Source organism: Carassius auratus, chromosome 7 (assembly GCF_003368295.1).
Source record: "Carassius auratus strain Wakin chromosome 7, ASM336829v1, whole genome shotgun sequence".
Lineage (NCBI taxonomy): Eukaryota > Metazoa > Chordata > Actinopteri > Cypriniformes > Cyprinidae > Carassius > Carassius auratus.
In genome coordinates, this window is record NC_039249.1 from 11,454,337 (window position 1) to 11,470,162 (window position 15,826).

The 15,826-nt window shown below is 35.8% G+C and overlaps 1 protein-coding gene across 1 annotated transcript; it reads left to right on the top strand.

Annotated features, from left to right (window-relative positions):
- The first annotated feature begins 13,973 nt into the window (after nt 1-13,973).
- On the top strand, nt 13,974-15,587 carry LOC113105290 (interleukin-8-like). Its single transcript, XM_026266343.1, has 4 exons — nt 13,974-14,117; nt 14,206-14,329; nt 15,048-15,116; nt 15,261-15,587. The coding sequence occupies exons 1-4, from the start codon at nt 14,048-14,050 to the stop codon at nt 15,292-15,294; spliced, it is 297 nt and encodes a 98-aa protein (XP_026122128.1). The 5' UTR covers nt 13,974-14,047; the 3' UTR covers nt 15,295-15,587.
- Nucleotides 15,588-15,826: the final 239 nt, after the last annotated feature.

Genomic DNA, 15,826 nt, shown 5'->3' on the forward strand with positions numbered 1-15,826 from the left:
TATAAAGTTGCATTTTAATTGTTTCATCTGACACATTTCTGCACCAAGTACTTTTGCAGGACTACTGAGTAATCTAAAGTAGGGTGACCATTAGGGATGGGAATAGAAAACTTGCATTTTTTGGACTGATTCATAATTGGGTCGATACCAGAGAACTGATAAGCTTCAGGAGAAACAATACTGTTATCGATACTTGCAGTGTTTTTCTCCATATCCTTAATTGTTAATGACAAATTAGAAGCTGCTGCTTGTCATTTCTCTTCCCTGAAATATGTGGCCGACGTTTGCTCAACGTGCATGTGAAATCAATGCACATGTGCCGTATGTGTGTGTGTGTGTGTGTGTGTGTGTGTGTGTGTGCTCTTTTTTTTTGTGATATATCAGGACACAACTCTGTATAATGACATGGGTATGACACAGGTATTACAAGGAGAGGGTGACTTATGAGGACATAACCCATGTCCCCATTTTTCAAAACGCTTATAAATCATACAGAATGAGTTTTTTTGAGAAAGTAAAAATGCACAAAGTTTCCTGTGAGGGTAAGGGTTAGGTGTAGGGTTGGTGTAGGGCCATAGAGTATACAGTTTGTACAGAATAAAAACCATTAATCCAATGGGATGAACACACTTTACACAAAAATAAACTTATACTCACAATAAGAGTGAAACGTTCCTGCTGAAGATTACCCAAGAGTCTCCTGGTCTTTGTTTCTGAGTTCCCAACAATGTCAAGGTAAATTTGTGGGCTTTGCAGGGCAAGGAGGTTTGGATTGGATCCATGTGTGGTGGCCAAGTCCATTCTAGAGGGAGTAAAGGATGGTGTTCAAGGAGCGAACCTTTAAAATCTAAAAAAATATTCACTTCATTCTGCTGAAGATTAACTTTTTCCTGGCATTCCAAGCAATGGCAAAGCACAACTTTGGTGGTAATACCCAGTTAACAGGTGAACAGAAATCTGTATAATGCAGAGGCATTTATTACTTGCCCAACTCATACATTATAAAAAGTAATTCTGCACATTCATAATTTTGCACATTAACCATTTTCAGCTCCTGCACCACTTGTAATCACCAGAGGGCGCAGTGGATCAACTCGACCAAGATCACATTCCTTGACCTCATCAGTCGCATCTAGTGACATCGTTGCCTGACACAGAGAGCAGAGCAGCATTTACACAAATAATGTGTCTAATGCCTGTAGAGAAATACAGCAGGCATATAAGAGCCAGTGCTGCACACATACTATCTTTCGTGATGAGATCAGGTGTCTCACTGAAGATGAGAAGAAGCAGCTGTACTCTAAAGTGAGTTCACTGCACTTGCAGATAGAGCAGATCAGCTCTGATAGATGGGTAGTAAAAGGACTGAAGGATGGAGTGAATGAGGTGGTTAGACTGATACAAGACACACTTTGCAGACAGGTGTGAATAACAATGATTTGACAATAAAAATAATTAGTTTTCCACACAATTGCCTCAGCAAATATTGCATATAATTTGTATATAATAGTTGATGCTGATAGCCTTATGGGCAGCATAATAACATATACAGTATAGTGCTGTTGTGCTGTGAGCAGTGTTGGGAAGGTTACTTTGGAAATGTAATAGGTTACAGATTACAAGTTACCCTATTCAAAATGTAATAGTAGTGTAACTATTTAAATTACTTTAATAAAGTAATGTAACTAAACACTTTTGAGTAGATTTTGATTACTTTTCAAAATTTCTAATGAGTATTTATTTGCAACATTTTCATACATTTAAACCATGCAGGTTTAACCTTAAAGTAGTGCTCAATACTGTCAGACTTTCACCATCCTTCATCACCTGAATTAAGATGATCACATTTGAACACATCCACCACAAAATGTGACTTTAGTACTGCATTTTACTTTGAGATTGATCTGAAGTACAATGCAGATTTAAAATCAAAAGAAATAGTTTATAGATGCTGTTTTTGAAACCAAATATTTCTATAACTACAGGAAATGGTTCTAACAATGGTTTGGGGAAAAAATAGTTAATAAAAAAATAAAAGCATATACATCAACTTAAATACGGTTATCTTGTAACATTGGTGTCTTTTTGAAACACTGCTGTCTCTTTGTATATGATATGATGATAGTTTCTCAAAATAAGTAAAATGCTCATGAAGTGACTCACAGCAGTTCTAGAGATTACGTTTGTGTTCATGTACTCATATATTGAGGCAGCAGAGGCTGAAAACACTGCAAGCTTCAGTAGGCCTATGTGTAGTAAATGAAACCGCATGTCTGCGCCATTAATTTCCCCTTTATTAGCAGGACTGGGGAAAAAAAATAGGCTGGGAAATCTCACACTCATACACCCACAACACATTATGAAACATGGACAACCCTATTTTGTGTATGGACCTGACATGATAAAGATTTAAATCCTTAGATTGGGAACATGCAACATAATTAAGAGTTATCTCCTGAACTGCACCTTCACTTCCATTATCCATCCATCCTCTCATGACTTTAATACTGAAGATTTTTATTTGACTTGACCATGTTTTGTTTTTTGGCAAATTAATTACCACTTGTATTTATTTATACTACAAATTCCATGGTTAAACAATGGTTAGTGCCATGACATGCTACATTCATTTTCCTAAGGGTTGTGTATTTGTCTGCACTCGCTCCCCCTAAACCTATGATAAAATATGATTATTTGTCGGCTAAATTACTACTGTAACATTACAATAGATAATAATGATGTCGTTTTTACAATATTTTGAGTGAGTGTGAGCAATGTGCTGCTGCTGCTGCTTGACTAAGTAAACAAAGACAAAACTACAATAGCATTTTAACAGATGAAACTGACCTGCACTTGAAACCCTGAACAGAAGTGTAGCTAATCTGCTCCAGCTGTGCGCTTCCACAGTCCACTCTATTCTCTCTCTTGCATTGATTACTCTGATCCAAACCATTCGTCGGAGGCGCGGAGAGCACGCAAGCCCTACCATTGCAGACACGACTAACTGATTCATGATTTATTAGAGATTTAATTATCGAATGGTGGATTCGGAAATAATTTCTTTAGTACATTTGACGTTCAATTATACAATAACAATATTAAAATAGAGGGCCAAATTGTCTGCCAGGCCACCGGGAATTGTCCTGGTTCTCCCGATGGCCAGTCAGCGCCTGGTTTCCAAAGACACGCAGAATGTGCAGGATTCATAGATTGTCATTTTGTGGCTTAATGTTCACAGACACTCCCATGTCGCGTTTTGATTCAAGTGTACTCACATACTTTTGATTTATTCGTCCAAAATGTGGCATATTCCGTCCGCGTTAGGCTGGATTTCATTTTTTATTACTGGACTCTACGAACCAGAATGTGTTTTCCACGTTGCAGAGATTATGGGCCTTTTGTCTTTTTGTCTAATTTGGGAAAGAAATAAGCTGTATGTGGATGTGTGTAAATATTCAAATGTAATCCCCTTTGTAATCGTTACAATTTTCATAAGTAACTGTAATTTAATTACTCATTTTTCTTAGTAACTGTAACTGATTACAGTTACATTTATTTTGTAATTTAATTACGTAATCTGTTTACATGAAACTAGTTACTCCCCAACACTGGCTATGAGTGTCCCAAGTTATATATACACACAATTCATTTTATGTCTAAGATACTAGAAAAGGTATCCTCACAATTATATTCCTTCTTAGAGAACATTTTTACCTGTAAGGATTTCCAGTCAGGATTTAGACCATGTCATACTGAGACTGTTCTCCTTAGAGTTGATGATCTGCTCTTATCATCTGATCGTGGTTGTATCTCTCTATTAGTGCTATTGGATCTCAGCGCTTTGTTCGACACTATTGACCATAACGTTCTCTTGAATAGACTAGAAAACTTTGCTGGCATTATTGGAAGTGCATTAGCATGGTTCAAATCATACTTTTCTGACCGTCATCAATTTGTAGCAGTGAATGAAGAAGTATCTAATCGATCACAAGTGCAGTATGGAGTACCTCAAGGCTCAGTACTAGGGCCGCTACTCTTCACGCTTGACATGTTACCCTTGGGAGATATCATTAGGTGGCACAGTGTTAGCGTTCACTGTTATGCTGATGATACCTAGCTCTATATTTCTTTGCAGCCTGGTGAAACATACCAATTTGAAAAACTAGCAGGATGCATAGTCAATATAAAAACCTGGATGAGGAGTGATTTCCTTCTGCTAAATTCTGAAAAAACAGAGGTGTTAATTATACACTGTAAAAAATTTCTTGTTGTTTTTACAAAAACTTTTTGGCAGCTATCAAAAGTATCAAAAGTATCAAAGCTCATCACAAGTAGCTTCACCACAAGCAGAAGTATATATTAACATATAGAAGGTACACATTTATGGAAACACAAAACACCATCATGGTAACACACGTGATACTTAAATAATGCAAAAAACTTTCATTAAGCAACAGAAGATGTAACATAAAGCTCAAATGTACATAACTGATAACAAGAACTATTTAAAAACATGATTATTTAAACAAAATACTTTCAAACGTGGAGTGTCACGCAGGGAATTCTGGGAATATCAGTTTACAGTTTTAGACTGTAAATTATACATTGATTTGTTCTTTTTTTACTTCTAAAAGCTGTATAATTTACAGAAATTTACTGTAAATTTACATTAAATGCTTTGTTAGATCTTTTACAGTTTTTCCCTGTATATAGCACGGGAACTTACTGTTAACCTATTATCAGTTTTTTTCCGTAGCGTTTTTACAAAATTTTACAGTTAAAATTACACGTATTTTTTACAGTGTAGGACCTAAAACCTCTGCATGTATTAACCTAGAACACTGTCTAAGACTTGAAGGCTTCTCTGTCAATTCTTCGTCATCAGTTAGGAACCTAGGTGTGCTATTTGATGGCAATCTTTCCTTTGAAAGCCACATTTCTAGCATTTCTAGCAACTAGTCCAAAATGCAGTAGCTAGAGGTCTTGAAACAGGATTATGACCCTATTAGCCAAGTTCTGTCAACACTGCACTGACTTCCTATCAAACATTGTACAGATTTTTTTTAATATTGCTTATTACTCATAAAGCCCTGAATGGTTTAGCACTTGTATTTAAACAAGCTCTTGTTACGTTATAATCCTCCACGTCCGCTGCGTTCTCAAAATTCAGGCAATTTGATAATACCTAGAATATCAAAATCAACTGCAGGCAGCAGATCCTTTTACTATTTATTACTCAAACTCTGGAATAACCGACCTAGGCAGACACATTCTTCCAGATTAAAAAAGATTAAAAAACAGATTAAAATTTTTTTATTTAACCTGACATACACATAACACACTAACATATTTCTAATACCACCAAAAAACAAAACAATACAACATAATGTGAAGTTCATCTGAGCACAATATCTGTGGGAGTAACAAACCTAACAGTGTTGACACAACTGTGATTGCATTGGATGAACAACTTCTTTATAGATTAAGAGTCTAGTAAACAGCTTCCCAGCCACCATCAACCACTGATGTCTCACTGAGTTTGCAGACTAAATGATATTGATAACTTTTATATCTTTCTCAGCCACCAACTATGGACATGGGACGTACTTCGCTATGAAGTACGAAGTGCGAAGTAGTATGCAGTTCCTGCAGCAGACGGGACACAGCTCATGTTTGTGGCTCGTGTGCTTACGGGTTACCACACTCGGGGTAAGGCAGACATGAAGACGCCCCCTGTTCGTGAGGAACCTGACCACTATGACAGTGTGGTGGATAGTTTGCAGAATCCCTCCATGTTTGTGATATTCCACAACTGCCAGGCTTATCCAGACTAAATTTATCATTTAAATGTAATAATTTAGGGGACACTTATATTTAGAGGGTTTGAGTTAGTTACTACACACCTTTTTCTTTTTCTTTTTTTTATATCACAACTAACTACCGCTCAACAAACATGAGTGTATATTTCAGATTATATCAACTTGATAGCAGATAAAAATGAATGGTTTTCAGAAAATCTTGAAATGCACAAGAAGGTATGAGCAAAAAATGTGCAATATTAACTGACAAAGCTGTAGATTGTGGAACACAGTATCATATGAAATACTCCTTTGAGTCTCACATAGTCATAGTCTGACGGAGAAAGATTAATATGTTGCTTGTGCAATCAACAGAAGTGACATGCAGCTATGATATTTAGCTACAGGGCAATTGATTCATCACTCCAGGATAAAAGCAGGACTCTTTAAAATGTTATTTGGGCATATTCCAACTCTTCCTTCTCAGTTCCCATGTCTGCTTCAGGCTCCATGAAGAAACCATTTGACGTTGTTTTGGATGAAATGTAGGAGTTTGCGCAAGTTGACGACAAAGCAATGTAACTCTTTCAAACATTAACCAGAAGTACTTTTGCGAAACTATGAATCTATGAAAACTGTCTATATTGTAAAGAAAAACAGTTATTCTTTTCTTATATTATTTGGCTTAATTTCTACATTATCTGAACATAATTTAGCTGCACATAAAATCTTTTTATAGATTAAGTATGTTTATTAGCTCTACTTTAATAATGAACAAATTTTCAAATAGAATCTTAAAATCTCCTACTGACTTCATATTGTCAAAATGTTTTCAATTTCGAAATCCAGTTAACAGACGTCATTGTGACGTTTGCTAATGAATTGTGATTGGTTTTTCCTGTCCTTATCACAAGTACCTTGAGTGCCTTATACAAACTTGTACTACAACAATGAAACAAAAAGATATTTAACGAGACCAACTGAATGGGTTGAGGTGTTCAAGGAAGTAGTTCAAACCAAAATGATAAATCTGTCATCTTGACTCATCTCACGTTGTTCAAGTTTGTCAGTAAGACCATATTAAAATTAATGATTTGTGTGCACTTTTCCAGTTCTACTTAATTTATATGATACTTTTTGTGTGACAAACAGGACCATAGTTACATTATTCACTGAAAATCCTCTCTATCACAACATAATAGACCTTAGATGCAATTTTGAATTTTACGCAGACGCATGAAACAGAGGCTGAGAATGATATAGAGTTAAAATAGCATGCACTCTGCTATTTTAAAGTAACTACAAAGTAACTTTCCCCAATACTGATCCTGACTAAGACTACATGTTAAATACAAAACATTCAAAACTTTTATCCATCTGAACTTGTATACACACAGTTTCAGAACTTGAATTTTCTTTTTTATTTCTCACACAAAGCTATGAGGAAATATAGTACTGACAGATGAGGTGGATTAGAGTTGTGTCGGGAAAAGCGCATACGGCTTCTCCACATGGATGAGTTAGCTTGACCGAGCTTTAATATGTAGGTGAAATATTATTTTGGGTAAGGAAACAATGTTGTTTCTATGTTAAAATGAGTCATGAGGCAGAGTCTAATTATTGTGATGAATAGTAGAACAGCGTTTTATCTCATATTTCAACCGCACTCATCCCCTGATACTTGATAAACGTCATCAAACCCTTCCCGCTCTTCATGTCTGGAGTTCTTACAGAAAGTTATAGAGCAAGTAAAAACACACTGGAGGTGAGAAAGATTAATCTTATTTGCAGCCTATACAAAAATGTTTCAGTGGAAAGATGATGCAATCACTGTTTACACATCGGACTCCACTGATTAGATGCTGTGTGTGTGGTCTCCCTGAGGCTTTATTTGTATAAATATTTAAAACATTTTGCAGAATGAAAATTAATCTTTTAGGGAAAGTTGTTTTTATGTAGACTACAGTGTGTATACATATTTTTTTTACTAGTAATCATTTTCTTCTCCCTCCTAGTATAATGCAATCAATTACAAAACTAGTTATTGTGTTTTCACTGATGTGAATTAATATTTGTATAAAAAAAAAAAAAAAAATCAATAATTTTGACCCATACAATGTATTTTTGGCTATTGCTACAAATATACCCCAGTGACATAAGACTGGTTTTGTGCTTCAGGGTCATACAGTATATATATATATATATACAAATATATACTTTTTTATATGTGTCGTAGTAGCCTATATGTTAGGCATGTGCATCTCATGACTCCGATACGATACACATCTCGATACATAGCTAACGATATGATACATAAAAGATACATAAGAAGCAGCTACCAATGTGATAAGATTCACCTGTTTTGATGCAGTGCGATTCAATTTCGTTTCGTTTCGATTCGATTCAACACAATACATTTGATGCAATGGAGAAAATAATACTTGAAAAACCAGTAATAATACTTGAAAAACAATACTTTTAATGCCTCGAGGCCAGTTTCATAAAAGAAGTTAACCAAACAGGATTATTTCAGTTAGTCTGACTCATTGTCAAATGATTTGGCTCCGTTAAGGAAATTTAACATATGCCTAGATCAAGCTTAGTTACTGTGGGGACTTATGCTGGGAGACACTAGTCTGGTCTAAAGCAGGCTAAAACTGTCAGGTTAAGCTTCTCTATTGACCAATAGGAACTTAGTGATAGGAAAAGTCGTGACATATGTGAAGTATGGTAACCCATACTTGGAATTGGTGCTCTGCATTTAACCCATCCAAGTGCATACACAGCAATGAGAGGTGAACACACCATGAGCACACACCCGGAGCAGTGGGCAGCTATATAACCAGCACCCGGGAGCAATTCAGTGCCTTGCTCAAGAGCACTTTAGCCATGAGTATTGAGGGAGGAAGAGAGCGCTGTTCATTCACCCCTCCCCCTCCACCCCCCCACCTACAACTGCCAGCACAGAGACTCGAACCTGCAACCTTCGGGTTACAAGGCTGACTCTCTAACCATTAGATAAATAACTAATAAAATAACTGAATTAAAATGAAAATAAATAATAAAGAAAATTACTATATTTTAACTGCTATAAGAAACATACATTTACTTATTTAAGCTTTGTAATTAGTACTGTAGCTTAATAGCTTACTTTTGATTTACCTATAACAATAGTCAATTTACAGTTACTGCTATAATAAAAATACACTTTATATGTTGTTTAAAATTCTACAAAAGACACATTTAACGTCCAAAAACTATATATTTTTTATCAGAATATTTTACTAAGAATTACTACTGTCCTACTCGATTGCGTTCAGTTAGTTTAGTGCACATGCGTACAGCAGCGCTCATTCAGTAGTGTCTCGCTCACTCCTGACAGCAAAATGGATATGTTTTCATGACTTTCTAACATTTACAGATTAAAAATATACCTGTCACATGTCAGCTATTTGGCGTTAATGGAACCGCTTTAGCCCTGATTAAATTGTTAGGTTATTTCAAGTCAGGTTTTGGACTTTAACCCAGTTTTTCCTCCAGTTTCCGTGGTGTTGTAATGCATCACAATCACTCAGCAGCAGCGGCGATGAGAGAACGCGCCTGAGAAACAGTTTAGAGATTAGAAATATTGGTTGCTGATTATTGTTCACTTTCTAACAGAGATGGGACCAAGTCACACATGTGCAAGTCTCAAGTAAGTCTCAAGTCTTAACCTTCAAGTCTCAAGTAAGTCCCAAGTATTTTTTTCTTGGGCAAGTCAAGTCAAGTCAAGTCACAAGCTATGTCAAGTCAAGTCCAAGTCAAGTCACCTTAATATTGTTATTTTACCTGCAGAATCTGATCTTAATAAAGTTAAAAGACAAGATATAAGTAACTGTCAGTAAATTAAAATAATTTGGATTTGCATTGTAAATACTCATGTTCAGTAAAATACATCATGGAATCAAACAAAATTGTAACTTCCTAAAATTATTTATTTTTCACTTCTGCCAACAGTGTTTGAAATGTTTTACATTTTCAACATTGAGTCCATAAAACAAATAATAGCTAAACATCCAACAGACTCCTCTCTGAACACCTCTCTCTCTCTCTCTCTCAAACACAGTTTACATACAACATTAAACTGTTACTTTTCTCCTCTCTCTCTCTCACACACACACACACACACACACACACACCCTCTCTCTCTCAGAGTATAGAATATAAATATGACGTATTTTCAATTGTTTCATACTTTTTCGTTATGTACAGTACAGACCAAAAGTTTGGACACACCTTCTCATTCAAAGAGTTTTCTTATTTTCATGAATATGAAAATTGTAGATTCACACTGAAGGCATCAAAACTATGAATTAACACATGTGGAATTATATATGGAATTATATACATAACAAAAAAGTGTGAAACAACCAAAAATATGTAATATTCTTGGTTCTTCAAAGTAGCCACCTTTAGCTTTGATTACTGCTTTGCACACTCTTGGCATTCTCTTGATGAGCTTCAAGAGGTAGTCACCTGAGATGGTCTTCCAACAGTCTTGAAGGAGTTCCCCGAGAGATGCTTAGCACTTGTTGGCCCTTTTGCCTTCTGTCTGCGGTCCAGCTCACTCCTAAACCATCTCGACTGGGTTCAGGTCCGGTGACTGTGGAGGCCAGGTCATCTGGCGCAGCACCCCATCACTCTCCTTCTTGGTCAAATAGCCCTTGATGCCTTCAGTGTGACTCTACAATTTTCATATTCATGAAAATAAAGAAAACTCTTTGAATGAGAAGGTGTGTCCAAACTTTTGGTCTGTACTGTACATAACAAAAAAGTATGAAACAACTTAAAATACGTCATATTTATTTTCTGTACTGTATATATATATATATATATATATATATATATATATATATATATATATATATATATATATATATATATATATGCACTTCTCATGATTGGGTAATCGCGGCAGCTACATTAGTTTTTCTGATTAATTGTTTTGCTCTATGAGAAAGACAAGGTAACAAAATATTCGGGGCCGTTCACATCACGTCTTTTGCAAGTTCGTTATTTCCAATGTAGGCGGCGCGCGGTATGCGCGCTCATAATGGAAGCAACGCGCGCGCGTCGCACCGCATCGAGTTAAAAACATCTAAACTTTTCAGAATGCCGCAAGCGCACCGCAGGTCATGTGACAATAACTAACCAATCAGCTTCATCCTTTCCCGTATCAACGTTGAAAGCTCAGCTAAAATGAAGGAACAGCTGTTCATAGCTGTATATGGATTGCCATTTTGAAACGAATTTAGTAGCAGAGCTACTGCGAGCGATTTTTAGTGCTGCAAATCCATTTATACTTTGTTGAAATTTCAGCGTCTTCATTGAGAGAGAGCGTGTCATGAATGCTTAGCAACGACAGACGCCCCAGGAGCATTTCTGTCCGAGCGCTTTGGAAAGAAGGAGAAAGCGGCGCGACTAGCGTTCTCCACGCGTTTTTAGTCGCGAACTATTGAAGACAAAGGCGAGGACCCTCGGTACCTCTCAGGCTGACATGTTGATGTGATGTGATATCTGATTTAAGTGGGCGTGGTGTGTGTAAGGTAGAGAGGGCATGACTGATGATAGTGTCCTGATCCAGTGTCCGACGCTATTCTCAGCCTGCGCTCCAGCTGAGTAATCAACTTTATTTAAAAAAATAATTTATATATTTTATATTCAAACTGAAAACATGATGTGATTAACACTCAAGTCATTCAAGTCATCGTGTCTCAAGTCAAGTCAAGTCCCGAGTCTTTAACTTCCAAGTCCGAGTCAAGTCTCAAGTCCTAAAAATAGCGACTCGAGTCGACTCGAGTCCAAGTCACCAAGTCACAAGTCCCCATGTCTGCTTTCTAAATAATAAAAGTATAAAGCATCCACTACTAGTTAGGCTATATATAAATGAATCTGATGCAAGTATGTTAGAAATGACGCATTGTGATATAAATGATAACTTGTAGCTGATGAACACTTTTTAAACTGATGCATCGCATCATTAACTTTTTATGCCGATGCACAGAGCGAATCTGGGAATCTCTCCATCCCTACTATATGTATAACAGTCGTTGTGAAAAATGATTTGCACCCACCCAGATTAATTTCATACAAAATAGTTTTAGATCTTCAAACATTACAAAAAAAGGCAACACATTCGTTTTTTATTTATTTATTCTTTATCTACAGTGGTTGTGCTGTCAGCACTGTGGTGTGATTTTGGCCCACTCTTGTTTCCACAACTGCTGAAGTTCAGAGACATCAGATCCGCTCATTTACAAATCCGGCAACAGCATCTCAGTTGTGCTCCTCGAGATTCTGACTAGCAGTCGTCTCACCACTCTCTCATGGAGGCTGTTTTCCGCCTGTGTCTTTTGGATAGTTGTGTCATGACCAGTGAATTTTACTGATGCAAAAGAGGTCTGTGATTCCTTTTATGCTGACCTTGGTGCATGTGTGGCATGAGTCAGCGCTAAACTGTTGGAGGAATTTTGTAAGGTCGTTTACCTCTGGGAAAGTTCACTAATCTGCTGGATTTGGACTATGCCTCTGACTCTGGTTCCTTGGAGACCAAGAGCACTTGCTTTTGGAATCCTTCCCAGACTGATCCTCACCATTTCTGGAATTACTTTCAGCTCCAGTATTGTGTGTTTCTTGGGAAAGAACTTTTAACGGTAACATTATTATTTTAGGGTCTCTTAACTAGTTGCTTATTAGCATGCATATTACTAGAATATTCGCCATTTATTAGTAGTAATTTAGCTAATATTAATACCTTATTGTAGATAACCTTATTGTACATGCCTAATCCTACCCAATACCTAAACTTAAAATCTACCTTACTAGCTATTATTAACATTTATTGAGGGAAAAATCATAGTTAATAGTAAATAAGAGTTCCCTATTCTAAAGAATTTTCCTTTGATTTGTTTCATGTTTACTTTATATTATATATTTGTAAACAACTTAACTGAAGTATGCATTTATATTATTTTGAAGGGTGAAATCATTTATTTTTCGTGGTTGACTTGAAAAACATTTGGAAATAATCAGGAAAACTGGACTGTTTTTATCATCACAAACACTTTGTTTGGAATTGAACCAGGATCCAACTTCCCACAGTTTCATCCTGGTTTCACAGGATGTTCAAAATTTAGAGGAGCTCGACCAAGTGCTTGAGAATGTCATCTGTTGTCTTTGGTAACATATTTCATGCTTTCTTATATCTGATATATATTGAACGACACAGCAAAGTTAATGGCATGTCCCTTTGACATTTTCTTTTTTGCAATACTGGTACTATTTCACTGAGTCAGCAGAGATTTCACTACTTCTGTTGTGCTGCAACGGTTCTCTTAAAAGGAACTGCGAGATGACACATGTAATAAAACTTCTGCTTAACTGACGTTTTCTTAACTGCTGCAAAAACCCAATAACCTAAAAATGTGATTTGATTATACTAAACACATTTCTCATGGGTTAAATTGAAAGCATGTGTATTTGGGTTTCTAGTCTTTGCTCAGCACCGGTGCCTTTCTTCATCATTTTAGAGCAGAATGAAATTACTGATTATTATCAGTCAGAATGATATATATTTTATGTTTTACAATTCAAGTTTTATGTATTAGTATATGCTTAGTTATAAATATATCCTTCAGGAACACGTAAGACTGCTTGCGCTGTAGTAATGATATTTATATTAACCCTATAAATCCTGACATGATAATGCAGCTATGCAAATTATGAAGGATCATAAAAAAATTATGTATGATCAAGTCTTCTTCATAAAACATTATTAACAATATAAAAGTTATATAGAAGGAATGTAGTAACTTGTGCCACATTTGATTGTGCTGATAATTAACAAGCTTTAGAAATGTTCGCATGTCTTGTACAATAACCTTTATTGGGTAAAGAAATCCTTTATAGCCCCATAATCCTTTAGGATTTTTTTTTATCTCACTTGACATTTGGCAGCACTACTTGTAATGTTTCTAAATTCCTTTGTCAAGTGAAATTTCAATAGAAAAATAGCCATTTAAAGAGAGTGAGTTCCTTGGAAGAGAAGAATAGTGAGAAATTGTAATTGCGCAACAAACTCTTGCATGTTGTGTGGGAGTGTCAGTCTTTAAAAGTGAGAGTGCAGGCCACTGTTAGACACACAACTGAGTTACTACAGCAGAGTCTTGATATCTTCACTCTCATTACTCTGCACAACATACTGACTCAGAATGATGAAGTTCAGCACATCTGCCTTCATGCTTCTGATCTGCACAGCTGCACTGCTGTCCACAACAGAGGGTAAGCAGACTAACTTTCATTCATCATGCTTTCTGATTTTTGATTTATTTGAGCTAATCTCACAGCAAGTCTGTCTGTTTTACTGCAGGAGCTAAACAAATCCAGCTACGCTGTGAGTGTATTAAAACACATTCAGACCCAATCCCATTCAAACTAATACAGTCACTGAGGGTGAATGAAGCTGGACCACACTGCAAAAATGAGGAGATCATGTGAGTGTGAAACTTACCAGAGCAGCACTTCGAATACAGACACATAATGTGCTCTACCAATCAAAACATTCTTTAGTATTGCTTCTTCAAAAAAGTTATAAATCCATGGGTTTTTCATAGTTAACTAAAACTAAATATGTGTAAGTATTAGAAATGACAGACAAAAGTATTACAACGTGTCTCGTGGTGCATCTTGGTATACTTTTTAACAAAATTTTAATACTTTTTCTCCAAATTCAATTATTTTTTAAAATATTGATTAAGATTCAGACAAAGATCTTAAAGATCATGAGAGTGTGCAAATATTTGATGCTTCATGGTTGGCTCACCTTGTGATTTACTTACCTCCAGCCTGTGTGAATTTTATTTCCAACAGTGATGTATAGCAAAATACCAGAGTTGTTCCTTAAAAATAAAAGCTAAAATAAATGAATTAAATTAGCCTTGCTTTGAACATTTTGCTTGGTAGTCATTATCACCATTGAGTTTTATTGTTTGGAAAAGATGGGCTTAGACAATTCTGCTAAGTAACTTATTATATGTTCCTCAAAAGAAAGTAAGTCATAAAAAATTAGCAACTAAATGATGACTGAATGTCTATTTTTGGGCAAATGATTCAGTTAAATGTTGAAGTCAAAATGTGACTCGTGTACAATTGTATGCAATAGTAAAGGGTCTTTCTATTGATTTTAAAGAATTACACATTTATTTCTTACAGTGCCACAATGAAGAAAGGAACGACATGTCTTAATCCTGCAAAAGACTGGGTGATTTCTCTCAAGGAAAAGTAAGTTCTTGCCCATGAAGACTCTAATTATCCTTCTAAAAATGATTCTTTAGCATGATTTTAATTCTCTTATATTAATAACAATAATTAATGCTTTTAATTTCTGACAACGAGGCACACTAACTTGTCTCTTCATGTTTGCAGATTCAACAAGAAGAATGTCAAGAGTCAAAACTGAATGAATATCACTGTTCAAAGAGCAACTGAAGAAACTGGTTCAACTATAATGTAATATAGGATTTTTTTAATTGTATTTTGTCATCTCTCGGTGAAAAATGAAGTACTGAATGTGAAAATTTCACTACTGCCTGTTTTATTAAAGATTAGCTTTACTGTAACCTCGCTGACCTTTATTATATTTTATTAAAATATATTTATTTGTTGTTGTGTCACTGAATTTTAGTTTTATATGTTCAAATAGTTTTGCATTGGTATTGAATGAAGACTTGTAATAAAAACTATCATAATGGATATTTTAGTTGGTCTTTATTGTGCTTTTTGTCCTATCACAAAACATTGCAACTTTAGAGTATCATTCCCTGAGCTGTTCACAATGAAATGAAGTCAAAGTTCAGCTGATGGTTTACGGCAAGCTCACAGTTTACCTGTGTCTGTGATTCTTCTGGTCTGCTTGAGGTTGAGACTACTAAATGTGTGTGTATATGTGTGTGTGATCTTTGTTTGTTTGGGTGTGGCAAGCATGATTAATG